The sequence below is a fragment of the Ambystoma mexicanum genome, chromosome 6q, assembly GCF_040938575.1.
Source record: "Ambystoma mexicanum isolate Mex_15411 chromosome 6q, UKY_AmexF1_1, whole genome shotgun sequence".
Lineage (NCBI taxonomy): Eukaryota > Metazoa > Chordata > Amphibia > Caudata > Ambystomatidae > Ambystoma > Ambystoma mexicanum.
This window is the reverse complement of record NC_090937.1, coordinates 731,481,205-731,504,206: the sequence shown is the minus strand read 5'-3', so window position 1 is coordinate 731,504,206 and position 23,002 is coordinate 731,481,205. Positions and strand designations below refer to the sequence as shown.

Below are 23,002 nucleotides of genomic sequence, written 5' to 3'. Positions count from 1 at the left end.
TGGTTGCGAGGGCTCTGACCTTCTCTACACCTCAGGTAGGTACCTGGGAGGTGAAGTGCCCTCGGCCATGATGCCGGCAGTGCTGGTACTGCGTTTAGGCACCCTCTTGCCATCGAGCCCAGTGTCAGACTAGAGCCCCTTGGGGAGATCCCCGGTAGTAGAGCATTGATGTTCCTCAGCGTTGGGACCGTCAGGTTCCCTGGACCCCTCAGCCTGTTGGCTGGTTGCTGGTTTTAGGACCTGGAAAGCCCCCTCCTGCTTGGATGCAGCCCATGGAAGGAGTCGCCCCTTGCAGGGTGTAGAGGAGAACAGGGCACCTACCTTTGGCCTGGTCTTCCTCCGGAAGTACTCCTTGAGGTTCTCTGGTGGTGATCTTGGGAACAGCTACCTCCACCTGGCCAAGCACTTCTTCAACAAACACAGGGTGAGTGCGTTGCATGCCGAGCAGCCATCCCAGCCGTGGTCTGGGCCAAGGCACCGGAGGCAGAGCACATGTGGATCCCATGTGGGGAAGGAACCCTCGCAGGCCGGACCGTGCTTAACCCTGTCACCGTCAACATGCACCGGGGAGGAGGACAGTGTACTTTTAACTCTGAACAATTGACTATGGGAAAAAAAGAGGATAAATATTCTGGGGAAGTGCGTGTGGAATTACGAGGCTTGAAGCCTCACCCAAGAGTGTGGGTGAAATCGGCCCACTCCTGTCAACGCGGAAAAGAGGACTGGAGTGGGGCCTGTGGGTGGAGTCAGGAGAGCACATGTTCCTACGGCTGCGCCCTGCACGCATCTAAATTTAAAGGGGAAAGACAATTTTTCTGGTGAAAAAGGTTCCTTTTCCCATCCCTAGCGAGGGACGCCCCATACAGTATGGCGGAAAGGGGATGGGACCTATGATCCAGCAAGATAAAGTTTGCTTAGTTATGGGCAGGATTTACAGGCTAAGGAAAAAGCCACATAGATCTAATAACTTAGCCCACTTTTGGAGTCTAGGCGATGTAATCGCTCCTCCTCCTTAGAAGGATGCAGAGGAGGATAGAAGACCGGAAAGGTTGATGGATTGCGATAGGAAGGGTGGCTTACAGCATAAGGCCTGCAGCTCATTCACATGCCTTGCGGATGTATTCACCACCAAAAAGGCTGTTTTCAAAGAGAGAAGTCTTAAAAGACAAGAAAGCATAGGCTCAAACGAAGCCGCCATCAGAAATGTCAGTACCAGATTAAGGTCCCAATCCGGGACAACAAAGGGAGTTGGCAGAAATTTATTTACAAGGCCTTTCAGGAATTGTGCCATTACCAGGATCGTAAAAAATGAATCTTGATCCGGGGATCTCTTCAACACAGACAAGGCCACCAAATATACTTTGATTGTGGTGACTTGAAGGTTTGCTGGGGCCAGTGACAGAAAGTACTCCAACACTGTAGTGGTAGGGCAAGAGATGCGTTCCCTGCACCACACCTCAACTCTTCTCCACCTGCACAAAGATCTCATCGAAGGTCTGCGTGCAGCCAGCAACACCTCAATCACTCTCTCAGAGAGATCCCAGTCATCATACCTCATCCTCTCAAGAGCCACGCATGTAGGTTGAGGGATTCCGGGCTCGGGTGGTGTATCCGACCTTCCGACTGGGTTAGGAGATTCGGCTGCCGAGGCAACCAGTGACAGTGGACAGATGGATAGATCCAAGAGGTCCAAGTACCACGTTCTCCTCACCCACTCTGGGGCAATCAAGATCATGGTCGCTCAAAACCTCTTCAACCTCCGGAGAACCCATGGAACGACGGGAATTGAAGGGAAAGCATAATGGAGAGGGAAGATCCAATCCACCAGAAACGCCTCCCCCCAGTGCACCGTACGCTGGGAATTCCCTCGAGCAAAACGGTCTGTACTTCCTGTTGGATTTTGTTGCAAACAGATCCACTGTTGGGGTACCCCAGAGAGAGAAGTCCTCCTCTAAGACTTCCTGGCACACATCCCACTCATTTGAGACTGTGTTCTGCCTGCTCAGAGCATCCGCCAAGCAGTTCTCGGTGCCTGCCAGACGAACTGCCGAGACCGAGATCCAATTCTCCAGTAACCAGAACCAAAGCATCATCGCCTCTGTGCGGAGGGTGTGGCAGTGCATGCCACCCTGTTTGTTGAGAATGAGGACATGCTTCCCCTGCAGAGACTGAGCGAAATGCCTTCAGGACAAGCCTAATGGCTTCCAACTCTGCCTGTTGATGTGCCACCTGGCTTCCGTTACTGAGCAAAGACCGCTCACCTGCAAATCCTCACAGTGAACGCCCCAACCCTTCAGAGATGCATGCATTACCACTCGGGTCTGACGCCAAGGAGGCTAGAAGGGTTCCCCCGCCAGGAGACTGTTGCTGTCTGCCCACCGGGACAGGTCGTTGACCACTGATGCAGACACCCGGAGGAGATCCGAGAGAGTACCCAGGTACTGTGACCACTAACCCCTCAGGAGCCACTGCTGGGATTTTATGCGCAACCTGGCCGCTGGAACCAGAAAAATGCAGGAGGCCATGAGACCTAAGAGGTGGAGGAAGGAAGCCGCTGGTAGAGTGACATGTTTCCAGAACAAGTCGACCATTTGTGTCAAGTTGATGATTCTCTCTTCAGGGGTCGAATGCTTTCCCAACCCGGGTGTCTAGGACTGGTCCGATGAACTGGAACCTCTGGAATGGCGTCATTTGGGACTTCTTTAAATTCAGGGAGAAGCCCAGCCTGTGCAGCAGAAAGCAGGTGTCCTCTAAATGGGACAAGACATGCACCGCAATCTTCCCTGGGATCAGCCAGTCATCCAGATATGGAAATACGTGGACTCCGGATCTCCTGAGGTGAGCTGCAACTACCGCCATGAGCTTGGTGAAGACCCTTGGGGCGGAGGTTAGACAAAAGGAAAGCAGCTTGAACTGATAGTGCATGTCCCTATGTTAAACCGTAGAAACTTCCTGTGCTTCCGATCGATCGGCACATGGAAATAAGTGTCCTTTAGGTCTATTGATACCAGACAGTCCTGTAGTTTGAGAGCCTGGACAATTTCTCTCAAAGTCACCATCCTGAATTTTTATTTACTCAGGAACTTGTTCAAGGCCCTGAGGTCCAGAATGGGACAGAGACCAACTCCCTTCTTGGGTAACAGGAAATACAAGGAACACCAACCCAATCCTCTCTGCTCGGGAGGTACCTCTTCCACAGCACCCTTCAACAACAGAGCTCTGAGTTCTTACTGGAACTCCTGTCCCAGTTCTATTGGGGTTGGTATGGGTCTGTCCGGAGGCTTTCTTAAGCATTGCAGACAATAACCCCATAGAATGAGCTGAAGAGCCCAGGCATCTGAAGTCATTCCCTGCCGTTGGAGCAAATGCTCCGTCAACCATCCACCAACCGGTGCGCTGTGAGAAGGGAAATCAAAGCAGTTTAGGTGGCTGGGTCGCACCCGCCGCTGACGCTGCTTGCTTGCTTGCCCTTAGAAGACCCTCTGCCACTACCGGAGCACACAAAATGCTTCTGCCCTTGCCTGGCCGGTGGGAGCTGCGCTCTCCTGCCATAAGGAGCATACCACCTGTAGCCCTGTTCCCTTAGAGGCGAAGCTCAATCCATGTCTGTCCATCTGCGCAGCTGGGCCTAAAGGTTTAGCAGTCATTTTGGATTCCTTACATTTCTCTAAAGAACTGTCGGCTTTCTGGTCGAACAGGAAATTGCCAACGAAGGGCATGTACAGAAGCTTAACTTGGACATTAGGCGAAAAAACAGAAGTTTTTAAGTAGGCCTGACTCCTCAGTGTTACTGCTGATGCCATAGAACTGCCTGGCCACCTCATTCCCATTCTCCACCAGCTGTAGGAAGCCCTTGCGCATCTCTTCTTCAGGGACGTACTACGAAGCATTCTTAACCGCTGTCCAAAGACCAAAAGTGTACTTGGCAAAACTGCTTGCCTTATTTGTAGCCCTAAGAGCCATACTGCCCGAAGTTGATGCTTTTTTGGCTAAGGCATCAACTTTTTTGCTTCCCTGTGGGGAGGTAGAGTGGAGGTGGAAGATGCTGGTCTAAAGGTTTTATTGACAAACGTCGGCTTCGAAGGTTTGTCTGTCGGCACCGATGTGGTGGCTGTCGGTGTTGAGACGCCATAGCGTCGACATCTTTGGATGCACAGGGTTCATCGGGCTTCTATTGGACCCCTTTCAGTGTCGAAAGGTCTATCAGCGCAGACATCTGTACCAAGGCACGAGAGGGGTTGGAATGGTTGAGCACCGCTCTCGGCTCCAATGCCTACTGCGTGGGGGTTATTCTTGAACATATCACGCTTAGAAGACTTAACATCGTTCCACTCTTGGTGTGTGGTAGGCCCCGTCGATGGCTTACCTTTTTCCATCGACGAATCGGAGTCCCGACGGTGGCAGTGAATACCTTGTTTCTTTCGGTACGAGGAAGAATGGCTCCTTGAGTGGGACCTATGTTCTTTATGAGGGGTGCGCCCCTCGTTTTCAGCCTCCAAGGACCGAACCGTCGACCGTGCCAGTAATTTAGAGGACGGCCGACCAAGAGCGAGTTTAGCTGCTTGATCGTGAAGGGATTTGGGCTGTATATTGGCACATAACGATTGGTGGCCGGGTCGAGGTCCATTACGCCCCCTGCCAAAAAAATGTTGCAAAGCAGCCCAGCTGGATGGAATATCTATCAGATGAGGAAAGCGTGGGAGAAAAGCAGTCCATTGAAAATGTTCCCCACTCGATTCCGGGTGGGAAAGCCCTGCCCAGGCAAGTGTCCAAGACTGGCCGAGGGACTAGGACGGCGAAACCGGAGACTTTTTGAAGTTTCGGGAAAAGCCTAGGCTGGTCAATAGTATGTAAGTATGGAGTAGATGCTCTGACACTAGAACGAGCTCTGAAGAGCCAGTCGCCCAGGTAGGGAAAGACATGAATGTCCTCTATCCTGAGGCGAGCCGCTACCCTCTCTAGCAGCTTGGCGAAAACCTTGGGCACTGAAGGAAGACTGAATGAAATGGCAGACATGGAACTGGTAGTGCTGCTGGCCCACCACACACCTTACGTACTTCCTGGGCCTCCGATGAATCAGCACATCCTCCTTTGGCAAAAGAAAATAGGTGGAGTACCACCTCCTGCCTCGTTCTGGTCACAGTACCAGTTTGACCACGTTTTTCAACAGAAGCTGACAGACCTCCTCGAAGAGGATGGGTTCCGGAAACAAGGGGGTGGGCATGAGGGGCGTGGTCCGGAGTGCAATACCCCCGTTGCATGACCTGTAAGGCCCAAGCACCGGATGTGGTTGTTGACCATTCCAGGCTGAACAGGGACTGCACCCACCAGCGTTGAGTAGAATAGCCAGTCACTGAGGTTTTGCACCCTGCAGAGTGTCTGGGATGGCGGCTGAGTCTCCTCTCTGAGCTCCTCTACCTCAGCCTCATGGGAAGCATCTGCCCTGAATTCTTCGGGACAGACTCACCACGGCCCTGAGGGCATAGGCAGTGGAGGGACCAAAGGCCCTGCCTCGAGATGCAAACGGTGTATAAGGCTGTTGCACGGCAAACCCCAAAGACTTAGCCATTCCCTTTGATGACTGCACCTTCTGGAGAGCGTCATCAGCCTTAGCTTCAAAGAAGTTTTGACCATCGAAAGGCATTCCAACAGATTGGCCTGAACATCAGCCGCAAAAGGCAATGTCCTCAGCCAAAAGTGGACCCTGACTATAGTGCTGTGGGCATGGATCTGCCCACGCAGTCCTGATGGCAACATCTGGCGTGCTACCTCCTTGCCATCAGTGACCAAGGACAGGAAACTGTAGCTCATTTCTCCTTTTGGGATGTATTCAGCCGCATTGGCCGCAGCCGCCCAAACGCTGATGGAGAATTTCGACATGGCCCAAGAGGCATTCACGGCACGCAGTGCAAGACTGTCCAAAGCAAAAACCTTTTTACCTCATGTCCCAAACATCTTACTTTCCTTGTTTGGTTGCAGGGACAAAGGTAGAAGTCTTCATGTTAGCTGTCATGGCCTAAACCACCAAACACTCTGGTGAAGCATGGGAGAGAAACACCAGGTCCCACAGGGTGGGACAGTGTTTCCTTGCCAGTTCCCTGTGCACCGTGGTAACAGAGGCAGGTTTCTCCCACATCTCCAGTATGGGGACCTCCACTGCCACATTGAAGGGCAGGACCATCTCCTTCTTGGGAGCATCGTCCAATATGTTACATAGTTTTTTGACCTGGATGGGACAGCCCCAGAGTACTGGCCAGCTTAGCCATCAATTGCTGGAAAGCGGATTGAGGCTTTCATGAGGTGGGAGCTGGCACACTGTTGCTCTCTGGGGAGGTGTTGAGGACACTGGTGACCTGCAGGTTCTCTGCCAGTCCCAGTACATCCTCACTTTCCCTGTACAACTCCTCTGGGAAATCCCTCACCTCTCAGGAACTCAGAGATTCTAGCCCAAAGGGAACCTTGTCAACCTCCTTGTCATAAATGTCATACATCTTTGACATGAAGACGTCCATAGAAAGTGGGGCATTTTCCCACTGAGCCACGGTGTCATCAACGCCAATCGGCACCTCTGACTTCTAAGTCAGAGCCTGTGCAGAAGCCTACGTGCCAAAGGCGGGGTCTGTCATCTCCGAGGGACCTCAGCCATTTTCTGGTCCGAACCCATTGGCATGCAGAAGTGGCTCCCAGCGGGTACCATGGTAGACACAACAGACGTGATGGGACCTTTCAGCGCCATAGCTGTCGCTGCCTGCACCACAGGCGCCAAGGCTGGAGCCGTCGGCACGTTGGTGAAGATGTACAACATCTTCAGGCAGAAGTTCTCCCATTCCGCCGGGGTGGAGGATGGGTGTGAAAAGGTACCTGCACCCACCGTTCAGGAGAATCCCTGGAGCATTGGCTCTTCTTTGATAAGGAAGAGGAATGTCCGTGTGAGGACTCGCTCAAGGAGCAATCTCTTCTGTGATATCTTTTGATGCAGCTACTTCTTTATCCTTTTCCATGGGCAGAGCCTCCCTTTCTTCGGCACGCCGCTTGGCGCTGTGCGACCTCAAATGAAACTGCGAGTCTCGTGGATGTACATGAAGAGTTTTGCCGTACTTTCACAGAGGGCCTTTGGGTGCATGGACTGGCACAACTCACAATCCTGGATGTCATGATCCTTGCCCAAGCAGTACAGACAAATCCGAAGGGGATTCAAGACCGACATCTGTCCGACACAGTCTGCACATGGCTGGAAGCCGAGTCCTTCAATGGAGTAGACACGGCGTAGAGAAAAAAGTAAGCTCGATAAGCGTGTTCACGATTAGTGAACAGAGTGCGCAAAGGAGAGGAACTGAGGTCAGGGGCGCAAGACTGCTATATATACTGACCCCATGTCATATCCAGCATGGGGCACATAATGGCATCGGGCGGAGCCGCACTATGCCCCCTGGTGGCTCTGGAGAACAGCTGCGCGGGGATAGGAATATCATAGATGAGGTATCCGTGGGAGGAAATAATCCAAGAAAACACACTTGGGGACTGGGGGTGGGCAGCTAACCTGTAACTATGCGCAAACACGTTCACACATTACAGAAACAGGTTAAATATTTAGTTGTTGTTATTCAGTTGTGTCCATAAATGCATCCTATATGGCCCTCCAACCATTCTTGCTAAGCCCTCATGTTGTAACTAAGCCCTAGCGTGTGGTGGTGTGCCGTTATCTAGGATTAGGAGACAGGAGAAGAGGCTTGCCGTAACTCGTACTAGCAATGTGAAGGACTGCCAAAAGTGGCTAATTTAAAAACACCTTGCAGGCATTGTTAACCAGGCCCCAACCAGTGTTGGAAGTCATAGAGGGTTCAGACTGTTGCATTTAAGAACCCTGTTTTGCGACTTTGAAATTGTTAAAAAGAAATGGTAAAAAAAGTAAATTAAAAGCGAGGATCCATGTTTAAGGAGCGATGTACGTCATTTACTATGCAGTGAGGTTCCTTTAGTGCGAGCTCCTTGGTACTTAGGAGGCCGCAGGAACCCCTATCTTGAGCCGACCGGTTTCAGTGGTAATTTGTGGATGTCACCACTTTCTTCTGGGCTGCGGGCCCTTCTGGGCACTGCACTCCGGTTGAGGGAGAGACTAGCTCTTGCACCTGTAGAGGGATAGAGCGGGGCGGGGAATGGAGGGAAGAGATAATATCCAAGTTATTTTCTGCAGGGCATGAGTATCATAAACCGAGTCCTGAAGCTGTGGTAGTCTCTTCACCCTCAATGCGCAGTGCTGCACCTTGCCTCAATTCCCTTTAGTTGTGCTTACCTCTTCGGTTTCAGACTGTTCAGTAGTCCTGATTACCTAAATGCATAACAATTGGGTGGTTTAGAGGACATTTTATAATTGCATACTTCATTATTTACACAATTATTTACATAATTTTCATTCTTTAGGTGCAGAGGTTTCAAAAAGACTCCAGAGTTGCAGATCAATTCTAGATACCACATTTTCTGTGGGGTCTTAAGCGGAGGGTTAGCTCCTACTGAAGTCTCGGTGGGAGGGTGTTCTCTTACCTTTTATTCCGGCTCTTGTGCGAAGAGGTAATCACGACAAAAGGGAATTGAGGCAAGGTGCAGAACTGCGCATTGAGGGTGAGGAGACTACCACAGCCTACAGGACTCAGTACATGATACACATGCCCTGCAGAAAATAACTTGGATATTATTATTATCTCTTCCCTCCATTCCCCGCCCCGCTCTATCCCTGTACAGGCGCAAGAGCGAGTCTGAGCCTCAACCGGAAGAACGGTACCCAGCGGCACATCACCGCACGACCCAAGGCGTTAGTTACCACATGAGAGTTTAGCAAGAATGGTTGGAGGGCCATGTAGAATGTATTTAGGACACAACTGAATAACAACAACTAAATATTAAACCTGTTTCTGTAATGTGTGAACAGGAAATAACCCAATCCATTAGAAAGTGTACTGTTCTGGCTCTGAAGACACTCTATGGTAGCGTGAAACATGTTAAGCAAATTGTCCAAATAACTAACTTAAGTGATATGATAATGTGCACTAAATGATTCACACTTGTTCAGTTTAATTTGTTCATACTCCATTCATTCTATATCAAATTACAGCTAGGTCGATGGCAGGTACATTTTTCTAAGTTATCTAATCTCTTTTTTCTGAGCGCAGCAAGACCACCATAGAGGTAGACAGACAAAATACAAGACCGCTTTCATTACAGAATACCCATACAAAAGCCAAAACGTTTGCTTTTGTAATTACTTGTTTTTAACAGGATTTAACTGCAAGGAACAGGTGCCAGAGCACACATCCCCTTTCGCGTCACAACCTATAGACTACAGTGGAGTCCAACAAAATATTCCGTCCAGCTGTCACATCATCACTGACATAGCTGTCCTTTCTGCATCAGGAAAACACTGCTTGGAATGGCTTTTATAATGTCTTTAAACTAGCCATCTCAGCTAGTAATTGAATAGTCACCTGAATTCGAATTACTCTTCACATGCAATGTATTGGTCTTTTATTTTCATGTTTGCACAGACTAGTCTTCCAAAGGGGCTTCCGCCTCACAGCACTTCAAAGCCAAAAACAATGGCAGTAGACGCTATACAAATAGCATGACATATTATTTTATTTTCATTTATATATTTGCATTTGTATAGCGCACTTGCACCCAAGGGGCATCGAGGCTCTGTTACAAGTAGTTGTAGGGCTTTTGATTCAGAGGTTCTACATGTGACCAGAGGTCTCTTGGTTACACAGATACACGCATAGTTACATGTGATGCATGATATGCATTATACAGTTACAGAATGAAGTTGGGTACATTTCATACAAAGAGCTTGGTTTTAATGGCTTTGTGGAAGGCTTGGTGGGAGTCAATCATTCTTACGTGAGGTGGCAGTGCGTTCCAGTGAGTGGCGGCCCAGGTGGGAAAACTGGAGCCACCGGCGCGTACCTTGTGCATTTTAGGCTTGACAATCGTGATGGAGTAGCACATTCTTAATGGTCTGGTGGCAGTATGCTTGGTGATTTTTTGGGTCCGGTAGGGTGGAGCAAGCTCATGGAGACATTTGTGGGTGAGGGCGAGTGCTTTGAAGAGAATCCTCTCTTTGACCGGGAGCCAGTGGGCCTGTCTTCTGACTTCGGAGATGTGGTCTTTTCTCGCGGTACCTGTGGCCGCCCTCAGTGCGTTATTTTGGACTAGCTGAAGGTGCTAGTGCCATTTTTCAGAATCTGCTGCCAACCAAATCTTACAGAACGCTTAGACATGCGCTAGTAAAGTACCATTTCACCCCTTCCAATAAAAAATGTTGTGAGCAGAGGTATGAGGGCAATAGAATGTGTCTACAGGGATGGGCTGGGAATCAGTGAAAATGTTTTTCAAAGTAGTAGCCCCTCATTACACTGTGCGGGATAATCAGGCGAGCAAGTCGAAGCCCTCCAACAATATTTTTGAAGGAGGTGTGGGGGAGGGAGGGAGTTTTTTTTACCATGGATATTTGTAAAGATGGTCCAATATAGTGCTTTTTAAAGCACATTTGTCCCTATGTAGTCAGGGTCTCCAACCTGTAAATCATGAGCCACTGGAGCTCGCCTGAGGCTTCCTAGTAGCTCGTCGCATCGGACACCAAAATGAGAACTGTGTATTTATTTTGGTGTTTGAAGTCTCTGGGCCTCATCCCCTGCCCCCTCCCTCTCCTCTTCCTGCAAAGCAAATAGTCAAAAGCTCTGTGCACGGTGAAAGGAGGGGCAGCGTTAGGGCCTTGAAGGGCTCCGGGCATTGGTCCCAACAAGGGACTAACTATCAACAACAAAAGAAAATTGGAAATGCGTGCTGTGGCCAAGGTCATCAGGAGGTGCAAATGAAAGCTGATTAGAAAGGGTACGGGTGCATACATCTGCATGCCATGTAAAACAAAGCTGGGATAGTCCCAGTCTCAGTCTCATTGTGTTTCTTTGGATTTATTTCAGTTACCATTATTTTGCATTCTGGTAACTGTATGTAGTCTTTCAATCAGAATGGGGAAAAGAAAGCAACAGCTTTAATACTGTTTTGCGTAGGGTGTGTGTGGAAAAAAATCTGTGCGAGCCCCTACTTGAAAGAAAAAAGGTTCATCTAGCGTTACGTGTTGCGGTTTAAGGTAAAACTGCAAATTCTTTTATTTTTTACTTGAAGATAACGTGTTCTCTGTTTTAAGGCTGTAGCGCCACAATTGTATTAAAGGTGAACGTGTAATTTCCAGTGATATAGAGGAGCGCACCTCTATGTGGGTCCCAATACAGGAATTGAAGCGCTAACAGAAATCTTGCATTTAAGTAAATGTGGAGAACTACTTGTTGCACTGCATTCTGGTGCTTGTCCACTTAAATTTATAAATCTGAATGGGAATGTAAAATGGCATGTCTTATCAATGCCAGGACTTAAAAAGCATGATTTGTGACTTCTGTTTCAATCTATGATTTATGACACAAGAGTGCAGTGGGTGTACATATTTCGATACGTATTGTATTAATACAGCTTAAAACTAGTTACTAATTAATAGAGCACTGTACAAAACAGCGTGGTGAATACGTCATTAGCATTCTTGATCGAAAAACATTTGACCTTTTCGATTTGACCGAATTTCTTTTTTTTTTTAAACATCTTTTTATTCAATTTTTTTTTCCATATACACATAATCACACACATAATCACAATGTAAGGTTGACGGTTACATAACATGGTACATAATTCAAAAAACACAAAAGCCCATCTAAAGCATTACAGTGTATCTCCCGTACCCGCATTCCATTATTTTCCCAGCTTTCTCATCCGCTCAACTCTATGTCTCCTTTCATCCTCTCATGTCATGTGAATGGCACCTCCAATACTCGGGGGGGGGGGGGGGGAAGGGGGGCTTCAGATCCATCTAAGATTGTAGTTCATTTAGCAATTGGTTCCAGTCCACCACTACCCCCGCCCCCTCCAACATCGGGTCCCGGGTCTGTTGCAGGACATCTAACTCTGCCATTCCCCATTTGCGGATGTCTCCTAGCCATTGCTGTAGAGACAGGCCCTAGGGCTTCTTCCAAGCTATGGCTATCCTCCTTTTGGCTAATATCAGCATGAATTGGGCCAATCGCTTCCACACTTCATGTCATTTCCCACTAGGCAATAACCCCCATATACACACTCTCTGGGAGAATTCAAAACTGGAACCCAGTAGCTTATTGATCTTGGACACCACGGACTGCCAGAAACATGTAATCCCCAAACCATGTACCAGATCCCTGCTGGTCCAGCCCCACATCTCAGACAATTTGCACTCAGAGTGTTGTTCATTGTATGTAATTTCACGGGGGTTACATACACCCGATGCAGGACATTGAACTGTATCAATTGAAATTGAGCATTTCTTGAGACCTTTCGGATCTGCTCCCACGTTGCCCCCCAATCTGCCTCTGTTCTCCCACATCTTTTTCCCACTTGCCCTTAACTGCCAGCTCTTCCAAGGGAAACAGCTCCCGCAGTGCCTGATAAACTCGGGAGATCCTAGCCCTCTCGTCCCCCTGTGTCAGCAGCACCAGTATTAATGCATTTGTGGTGGGTTCCTCCGGGATGTCCAGCCATATTTTTGCTAAGTGTTTAACCGTTGCCCCGTAGGCTAGGAATTGCCCTCTAGAGATCCCATACCGCTGTCTCCATTCCTCAAACGGCATCACCTTCCCCCCTTCGAACACAGCCCCCACTGAATCACACTCCTTTTCTATCATCCCCAGGAACCCCACTCTTTGTATAGCCGATCAGAGCTCTGAATCCGAACTCCACGGCAGATTTGCGCTGTAGAGCCCCATTACCTGCCTGTTCCTTAACAGCTTCTTCCAGATCTCCCGCACTATCCGGAATACCATTGTGGTCCTCTTCCCCCCCAATGATCACCCATAACAACTACACTCTACTCGGATGGATCGGTATGGTCCCCAATAAACCCGATAGGTCCTCTCACCCAGTATCCGTCCACATCAACACTGCTTGGAGTTGTGCTACCATAAAATATCACTCATAATTCAGTAGATTAAGGCCCCCTTCTTTATGTGGGCATCGCAACGTTGCTAGTGAGACCCTCCTCCTCCCCCGAATTCCAGAGTAGCTCTCCAACCTGTTAATCTAGCATCTTAAAAAATACCTTCTTGATGGTGTATGGGATGATGGTAAAATAGAAAAGGAGTCTTGGGAGGATGACCATTTTGCACTCTGCCCATCAGCGACAACAAACATTTCTTCCAGAATAGGATTGAGTCCCCTATCCCTCTATACAAATGCCTCTTCGATATTGTGAAAGATCTGGTTGCCCAAATACCGAAAAGACTCGTCCTCTCACCTAAGTTCCCAGTTCAGGAGGGCCATGAGGTCTCTATTGCAAAGACTCCCTAATGGGAACACAATGATTTTTCTCTGCTAATGCGAAAGCCATATAATTTCCAAACGTTGCTCAGTACTTCTAATAGAATTGGTAAACTGGTTTCCCACATACAGCAGTAAGTCGTCAGCATGTAGAGAGACCACATGTTGTACCCCTCCTACCAGGATGCCTGCATTTCCCATTTCTGCCCTGAGATATCTTGCCAATGGTTCCAGTACTATTGAAAACAATTTTGGGGAGACAGGGCAGCCTTGCCCCATCCCTCTACGTAACGTCCATTGTTGTGACACTCAATCATTTGTCTTCACTTTTGCCATCGGTCTACTGTATAGCAGTCGCAGCCACCGGCATTTATTGTCCCCAAACCCATAGGCTCCCAACACCCGAAATAACCATTCCCATTCTACGGAGTCAAAGGCCTTCATGGCAATAAATTAAGCCAATGCCTCGCCCTACTGAGAATCCCGAACCTGGTCCATTACATGATGCAGAAGGTGGAGATTCATTTTCGTGCTCCGTCCCCCTATGAATCCACACTGGTCCAGATGTACCAGATGTGTGGCCACGCCGGATAGTATGGTAGCCAACACCTTACCAAGAATGTTCACATCAACATTTAACAATGAGATTGGCCGATAGGATACATACTCGAGTGGGTCTTTTTCACTCCTTTAATAGGACCATTATTATCACGTACCACATGGAGTCCGGGAGAATCCCTGTCTTAAAGGCCTCATCATAGACCTTCTTAAGTCAGGGAACCAGTAATTCCTCAAACCTGCAGTAAAATTCCACTGGGATTCTGTCACCTCCTGGAGCTTTGCCTTTCCCCATCATCCGCAGCGCCCACAGTTTTTTTGGTTTCCTCAATGGCTCGTCTAGTTACTCCCTGACATCGCACGCCGGACTGGCAACTGTGCCATATCTAAAAGTTTGCGCACATCATCAGAGTACATCCCTTCACTCATGTACAAGGATTGATAGCAGTGTTTGAAGGTTTCATTTATGCCCGCCTGAGTGGTGGTCAATTCCCCTGATTCCTGTCTAATCGCGTGATGGTGTGCCAAGGTTGTTCCCGCCGGATCAGCCAGGCCAATAATCGCCCGACTTAGCCCCTTCACTGTGAATCCGTATGTCCTTCTGACTGCCATCAAATTTGGAAATTGATCCTGTGCTTCCCGATGAGACGCCAGAGCGTCGGCTAGTTCCGTCCCCCTATCCCGCCCCACCACCATTTCTTGTTCCAAGTTATTTATCTCCCCTTCCAGTTTCCGTAACTTCTCCTGTAGTGTCTTCCTGACCCCTACTGATTTAGGTATACAAGTTCCCCTAACCATGACCTTGAAAGCCTCCCAAAGGGTACCCCATCTCTTCACCGAGCCTTCATTTGTTTTTAAAAAATGCGTTATCTCTTCCCTCAACATCCATCTGAATGCCCCCTCTTCCAAAGCTGTGGCCGAGCTCCTCCAAGTGTTCAATGATGACTTTTGTCGTATCCCTCCCATGGTCGTCACCAAGGGCGAGTGATCCGAAAGAATCCTTCCTAAGTATTCCGTTCCACTAAACCTGCTGAAAAATTATGTCCCAACAACCATATAATCCAATCATGAATGGGATCCGTGCACCTCAGAGAATTAAGAATAGCCGCAATCTTGCCCATGAGACTACCTCCACAGTTCTAGCAAGTACCAGTCCTCCACTATCTTCCGCAAAGACAACGCTGCTTGATGTTTTAGTAACCCTGATTTTCCTGTGCTATCCAAGCGACAATTAAAATCCCCCGCCCCCTATGAACAACCCCTCAATAACCTACCACCAATTGCATGACCAATGGGAAATATTCCTTGTCATCTACACTGGGAGCATAAGAGTTGACCACACAGATGTCTCTTCCTCCAACACCCCTTGAAGTGCCACCGTCCTTCCCGTCTCATCAGTGATTACCATGCCTACCTGTAGAGGAACCCCTGCTGCTACCCAAATCAGCATCGCTCTTGTGAATTTTGAAAAAGATGTGCTAACCACCGCCCCTCCCCACCACTTCCTGAGCAGGTCTAGGTCTTTGCGTACCATATGGGTTTCTTGTATCAAAGCCAGCTGCACCTCGTGTCATTTTAAGAACCCCCTTACACGTTGACATTTAAATTTTTAACCAGTCCTCGGACGTTCCAAGCCCCAATTTTAAAGCATTAACCCCCCCATGCCTACTCCGACTCTCCATTTCCCTACCCATGCTTCTTCCCGTTTTGTCACCTTTCTGCTCTGTGTATACGGTCTCGATCTGTTCTTTCAACCTGATTTCGAACTTCAACCAACTAGACAACTGTGTCCAACTTGTTTGCACACCTAACTCCCCTTCCAACCCTCCCTCCAACTGTCCCCCCCAACTTCCCCCTACCCCGGATTGACTGAATGAGTTTGATTGTTTTTTCAATTAAATAAATATATGGGGAGGGGTAAGGGAATAGGTTAATGTGGGGGGGAAAAGGCGGGGGGATGGTGGGGGTCTCCCCCGCCTTTTCAACCAAAAAAACTACCAGAAGAAATAGGTCAAATTGGAAAAGGTCAAATATTTTCGACCAAGTAGACCTAAACCGATGAATACATAGAGGGAACATTGAGGAGAGCGTTGGGATGGGAGAACAATTAGTAGGGTTGATCCCCTTTGGCTAGGTACACAAACCGGGAGATCTACAGAGATTTGTGGGGAACCTCAAATTCCGGCTGGGGATTTTCAGCCTTTCAATGTTGGGTTGAAATGGCGCAATTTATGAGCAGGGTTTTGCAAAAAAAAATGGGGCAAAACATCATACATTTTACAAGTAATTGTCTAACACATAGAACATTCCAATAGATGTCTGGTCACCAAAAATATGTGGGATATCCCGGCACTGCGTAAAACAAATGTTAATGCCATTGCAAACAATATGTCATAATTGTCATTTAAAACCATTGTTGTGATGCTGGAGCCCTCAATATATCAGAGAGCTGTACATGCAAGTTAGGCATGGCCCATTGGTATGCACCAGAATGATCTGCATGATTCCTGCATGGAGAGGCAGTGAGCCTGTGCTCTGCTGTCTGTGATACTGCCTCCTTCATAAAGGACAGATGGGTGGCAAGTCGCCACCCATTATGAATAGGTCTCCCTTCGCTACAACCATATTCTCTGTTCAGAAAGCGTTAATATAACAATTCATATTTTGTCTGGTTGGAATGTTATATTTGTGCACATTTCAAGTAATCAAATGTGCTTTTATAGATGGTGCAATTGTGAAAGGTGCAGTGACTGAGTCTATTGTAAGAGATTCTAAAACTGCCCTTAATTTATGTCTGCTATGTCAGGTATGCAGTTAGGTGCAAACACTATGGCAAGGAGAGTATCTGCACTATCATTCAATGTGATTGCCTATCTCTGTGGATCTGAGTGCTGGGGCTGTTTCAAGATGCACACCACATTACTGAGCACTAGTGGATAGTAAGCTGTGTCAGTCTTCACATTGAAATGTCCCGATTGATTTCCTACATTCTGATATGCTTGACAATTATTTGGAAACAGCTACTAATAGAAAATAATCAAATAAAGATGTTTTTGAAGTAAGTTATTATTACCTTGGCAAATGCATGTTACTCACCCAAAAATATCTTGGTACAAATTCTCATACTCATGGGCATCATCACCCCAGTAACTCTAGTAAGTAGCTTCCGCTTATTGGCCATTAACTACAAGTAGCTCTTGCTAACATAAAGATTGGAGACCCCTTCTATATAGAGATAGAAAAAAGTAGTTAAACAAACTGACATGATCTATTTTTTAACAGTGAGGAACAACACATGGGGAGCTTCATAACAAATTATTCAAAGGGATGTTGGAAAGGAGGAGAGGTAAAAGGAAGGTGGTGTGGACTGGGATAGAGGGTAAGCGGAGTACAAAACCTGGGTACCCACTCTAAAGAGGCCGATGGTGTAGACCTACCAGGAGTTCCCTTCTAAGGCAGTCCAAATCTGTGTGCCTATGACCTTCTATTTTAATCTGCCTAGACATAATAGATATCCTATTGTGAAGGATTGCCTGTACCATATCATCTTTAGGAGGAACAGCACGCTTCATTTCATTCTATAAATAGCATGTGCATTCTATTTTACACCTTCACAATGGGTGCATATAACAACCTTCAATCACATTACTTGAGCATGTATCTCCTGATGGGAAAAGAATCTGGGCCTCATTATGAGTTCGCCGGTCTGGAAACCGTAATTTCCGTGATGGCGGTGACAGCACTACCGTGTCCGCAAGAAGAAGGGGCGATTACAGGTTGTTAGTCGCACGCACCAGACGGTTGCGTAAAAACGCTGTCACCGCCATCATGCTAACACCTACGGGCACGGATATACTGCGAAAAATGGCAGCGATACATTCCATATACGCCTCCGCCATCGTCATCCTCACCATCGTCGTCAGCATCATCATCTTCATCCTCTGTGTCCGGGGGCAGTGGAATGTTCCTGTGTATGCACAGATTGTGCAACATGGCACATGCCACCACTATTTTTCCGTCTTGACTGGGCTGTACAGCAATGAGCCTCCAGATAGGCACAAGTAGGGGAACCTGGACTTGAGTAATCCAAAGGTACGCCCTATCATGCCACGTGTGCGTATGTGTGCCCTGTTGCAGGCCTCCTCATGCCTGTTTCTCGGCCTTCGTATGCCATGGTGTGAGTGCATATCCTGCATCACCTGCACAGGAGTGAAAGTAAGGCCACATTTTGGGGTTTGTGGTCTCACTGTCCAAATCAGTTGCAACACAATTATGGGCCATTTGTGTATCTGTTATATGGGGTATCTCATGATCATAATTGGGGGAAAAACCATGCATGGGACATTGATGGTCACATTAGTGAATTGGAATTGGCCAACAACTTGTTGCACACAGGTCGATGCCCATGAGTTCATATGTGGTGGGTGACTATGGCATTGGGCAGGGGTCATGCATTGGCAGTTGTACTTACCCAATAACCATGTGCTTTGTCGTGCATAGCGTTCCATGTAGCGTGGCAATGTTGAATTCTGCAAGACCATGGAGTCATGTGTTGACCCAGGGAAACGTGCACAGCAATGGGTGATCACTTGTCCAGCGTCGCATACCATCTGGACATTCATTGAGCGGAATTGTTTCCAATTGCGGTACACCGCCTCCATAGCATGTGGAACTGTCAACTCGACGTGGGTGCAGTCTAATACACCTATGCAATTCGGCATGCCTGCAATGGCATGGAAGGCCAACTTGGTGGCAATGACCTGGCCAGGGGTACGGGGTAGGGCAATGTACTCTGCCGCATGGGTCAGCCGCGCCTCCAGTACCTGGTCATGTATTCTAGAAAAACAGGGTTGTGACAGCCCGTGCAGCTCACCAACAGTGTGCTGATATGTTACAGTTCCTAGGAAATGCAGTACTGAGAAAACCTTCAGCGGGGGGGAATGCAGTCCGGACGCCAATGCGGCTGCTGATGTCCTCCTCAATCAGGGTGACGATGGACGGTCAAGGCGGTATAATGTGTGGATCTGCCCTGGGGTCAGGTTCCAGGGTGAGGCCTTGATGCAGGGTATTGCAGGCTGCCTGCGGGGTTGTGGCAGCTGCACATTTATGTTTGGGATGGGTACCGGATTTGCAATTAGTTGCCTGCGCCGCCTCCTCCTCTTCCTCCTCTGACCCACTGCTGCCACAATGTGCACTGCAGCCTGTAGGTTAACTAACCCAAATGCTGCTACTGCGGCTGCCAGCATTGTTGTGTCTGGAGATGGCCTCGGGTGTGGGTGTGGCCCTTTTGTAGGCTCCCAGTTGCCTAAGTGGTGCAGCTGGCATCATTTTGTGCACCTGTGGCCTGATTTCGCTCACCTGCCACTGTTTAACACCATCTTCATGGCAGTGTTTCCGTGTCTGTGCTTCTCGTAATGGGCACAGTGTTACGCATTGCCAGTGGCTGGGGGTGCGTCGGTTATCGTTGCGCTGTTTCCGCCAACGCAATTCCAGGGTGCGTTGTCGCAGCGGGCTGGCTTCGAGATGATGGTGTTTCCGGGATCGTAGGTTGGAATTAGCCCGTCCAGTATACGGTGCCGGTATGGTTTTACCTGCAACGTTAAATCCGGAACGGTGAACTCGTAATGAGGCCATATATCTTTCTTTATCTCTCTGTAAGCTTTTAAAAATCCCTGGTTGGACCATTATTTTTAATTTCTTACTCAGACACCTTCCCTTCATGCTTTGGACTGGGTGGCCGCTTGTTGATAATTTGTCTACTACTCACCTCAGCAGATTTAAAACTACTCATATGCAAGTACAAGTGTGTATAGGAGTAGCTGGGGGCTCTGGGGAAGTGCTTATAGGGAGAGAGAAAACTGGTGGGAAATACACAACCTAGGCATGGGTTGTGGGAGCAAGGAGGTTGCTTTAGGGAGGCGAGACCACACAGACACTATCACCATGCTTTCACAGACAACAAGTACACAATGAGCACAGATTAGTAGGTCATCAGGAGACACACTGATACTTAGTAACCAGGTATCAGTGTTTGTCATTCCCAATGTGTTTAGAGGCAGGCCTTATCCGATTAGGCTCGCAAAGACCTTGCTCCCCACACCTGCTCTCCACAGCCCCCCTGCTGCCTTCATTTACCCAGTCTCTCTCTGCTGCCGTTCCTCACTCTGCCCCACCCCTCTCCCCACACTTCCTCCTCCTCTTCCTGCCTGGCACCATCCTTGCCTCTTACACAGCCTCAACCCTCTGCAACCTTTCCTCTATTCTGGCCCAGATCTTACTTGTCTTTCTTCAATTTCATATTCCTACGGCTACCCTCCTTTGGTGTATTTCATACCTTGTCACTCCCTCAGCTCCCTTTATTAGCACCCCGTGACAATTACAGGCCTTGCCACGTGTCCCGGGTACTAATTGCAACAAGCACCACGCAGACTTTAGTGGGTAGGTTACTGAGCTGGTGCCTGCGAGAAGGCTGTAATTTAGGCACCAGGCCTTTAACAAGAGGTAAAGACCCACATAAAGATACATATTGCTTAAGTACAACAAAAATACACAAAGTGAAAGCACTAGAAACTGTATATATCCTTTCTCTTCTCTTCTTGCACCATACCTTTAGGTGGGTCTATTTGACAAGCCTTGGACGCAGAAAATGCTCACTAATTCCTTAAATGTTTTAAAATGCAAAATGTCAAACAATACATTGTGTTTTTTTAGGTAACAAAACTTGTAAGAAAATAAACAAAAATAGAATTGGCTACTACCAACTCTTACATCACGAGGCAGAACAATGTAATTGCAAATAAAACTTTTATTTCATATACAGTGTATTTTTGTGGCAAATCAAAATATTTAAAATTGTGCGGAGTGGTATGGTGTAACACCTAAAATAAATGTTTGTGTGCCCCATCTTTGTAAACTATAAAGAACAATGCCACAAAATGATTACATAAATACATCACACTTAAAAATGTATTAATTTGCCCCTCTCTAAGGATTTACCTAGTGCCTTTAAAAAATAGATCTTCTGCAAGTCTTCCACAGAGGGGCATGCTAACCTTTTCAAAACCACAAAATTGCTTGATAATAACATGACAGTACATAAAACTCGGTATAAATATATATTTTGCTGATAAACTCATTAAAATGGCAGTGTATTTTGTGTATGTGTGTGAATGTGCACGCATTGAAAACAATCTGCCTCTCCTGTCATACTCCAATAGGAAAAGACAAACAAATTGTCAATCAGTCCCTCAAGCATAACTAAGAATTCATTTTGACTTCAAGTCTAAATCATTTGAATTTGGCAACATTGTGTGTCCTTGCTTCGATGAGTGTCATCTTCTCAACATCCGCTATTAGTTGATAAAAGCAATCACGAAAAAAAGAAGAGTGACTGCAGCTAAAATCCATGGATACCATGTACACCTTCTGGACATTAAACACATTGCACTATAGCCACTGGACATAGTTTTGTGGAATAAGTCCTCTCTTGCCATTGAGACTTCCTTCCAGCCAACCGGGTTCTCTCGAAAAATGTACTACAAGACAAAAATGGGAAGAGATGGTGAGGGGAGAACACTCTGAAATGCAAATCTTATCCATTCCAAATTCCACAATCAGTGTGTCCTTCATCATATCCTCCATCCCTCTGAACAGACCGACAAGTGCGAACAGTGGCATACAAAGATATGAATTCACGTTAGAGGTTTAAAGAGCTTCTCACCTTCCATTGAACACTGTAACTGAAGCCAAAAAAGAGCAGTGTGTTTTTTTTAACTACAACAAGACAAACCTGCGGCATCGACAACAAACAAACTCAACCTTAGTGCACACTCCCCTCTGCCAATCTCATCAGGTCAGAGGAAAGAAATCAGGTCGGTTAAATTGGAGGATTAACAGCTGATACAACTAGCCAGCAACATTTTCTATTTAAACAAACCTGTAGTATCTTTTTGACACAATACAAAGAACAAAAGACATGTCTGCGCCCATTAAAACCACATAATTATAGCAATAGAGAATGTGAACTGTTAACTGTCCAAGGAAATTGCAGCTGTACACTACTGCAGTGCTTCCCAGGAACAAGTCTTGGAAAGGCACACATAATATCTTACACGGGTGGTGTAGATATATCAAGCATTAACTCTGGGGCACTATCTGTGTAGCGAGTGGCCGTAAACTGCATACTGGCTTAAAGATACATGATAAAAGAGGAAAGAGGATGGATAGAAGGACAGTTGAAATGGGTGGGGAAGATAGTGAGCAGCATACCATCTTCACCTGCATTTTTAATTTTCAGGGAGATCCCTCAGTTGAGCTGAATGTATGACTGTCACATTCTGGAAGTCAGTCGTGGGGAGGATTGGATGGGAAAAAGAATGATGATTGGGTTAAACTGTTCAACAATATACCACTGGCAAGAGTCAATATTAGTGGGGGATTTCGGAGTTACTTTTCTTAAAACATCAAAACAGGCAGTCATACCACTCGCCTTTCCTATCGGTTTCTACAACTAGAAGCTAACAAGGACATCTGGCCCATAACACTAGAAATGACAATATAAAAACATTTGCTTATACAGATGTTTTCGTGATAGGACACCTAGTGTGCACACTCCCAAACAGAGGAAGACTTGTAAAGTTATATGGTGCTTTCTCTGCATTTTAACTGACTATTAAAAAGATAGACCATATCAAAACAGGCAACAGTGATTAGGATTCAAAGTTCTAGAAAAAGTAGATTAATAATAAATCAAAGTGACCACAGATAAGAAATCTATGCTTCAATAGAATTATGCGGTTTTGCTTCAGAAAAAAAAACATCCATTTGCAAATGTAATGTAGACAAAAAAAGACACTGCTCCCAAGATGTGCTACACCAGCTATTCTAAGATTGGGTGTGCTAATAAAAAACCTTCTCAATCTCTGGCAAAAATTACAGTTGTCATTTGACAGTGGGACAAGCTCTGCACTATTAGACCTCAAAAACCAAATTGATGATTTCAGGGACGCAGGCAAACCAGCCCTCCTTCTGCTCCTCGACCTATCGGCAGCTTTTGATT

General features: G+C 47.2%; 1 protein-coding gene across 2 annotated transcripts in view; it reads right to left on the bottom strand.

Annotated features, from left to right (window-relative positions):
• Window positions 1-20,734: 20,734 nt before the first annotated feature.
• The window catches only part of ARHGAP10 (Rho GTPase activating protein 10), a 2,208,119-nt gene continuing 2,205,851 nt past the window's right edge, over window positions 20,735-23,002 (bottom strand). For both annotated transcript variants that reach the window (XM_069631250.1, XM_069631251.1), the window contains one exon: window positions 20,735-21,479. In XM_069631250.1, coding sequence (XP_069487351.1) covers window positions 21,391-21,479 — 89 coding nt within the window. In that variant the 3' untranslated portion in view covers window positions 20,735-21,390. The remainder of the gene's footprint in view (window positions 21,480-23,002) is intronic.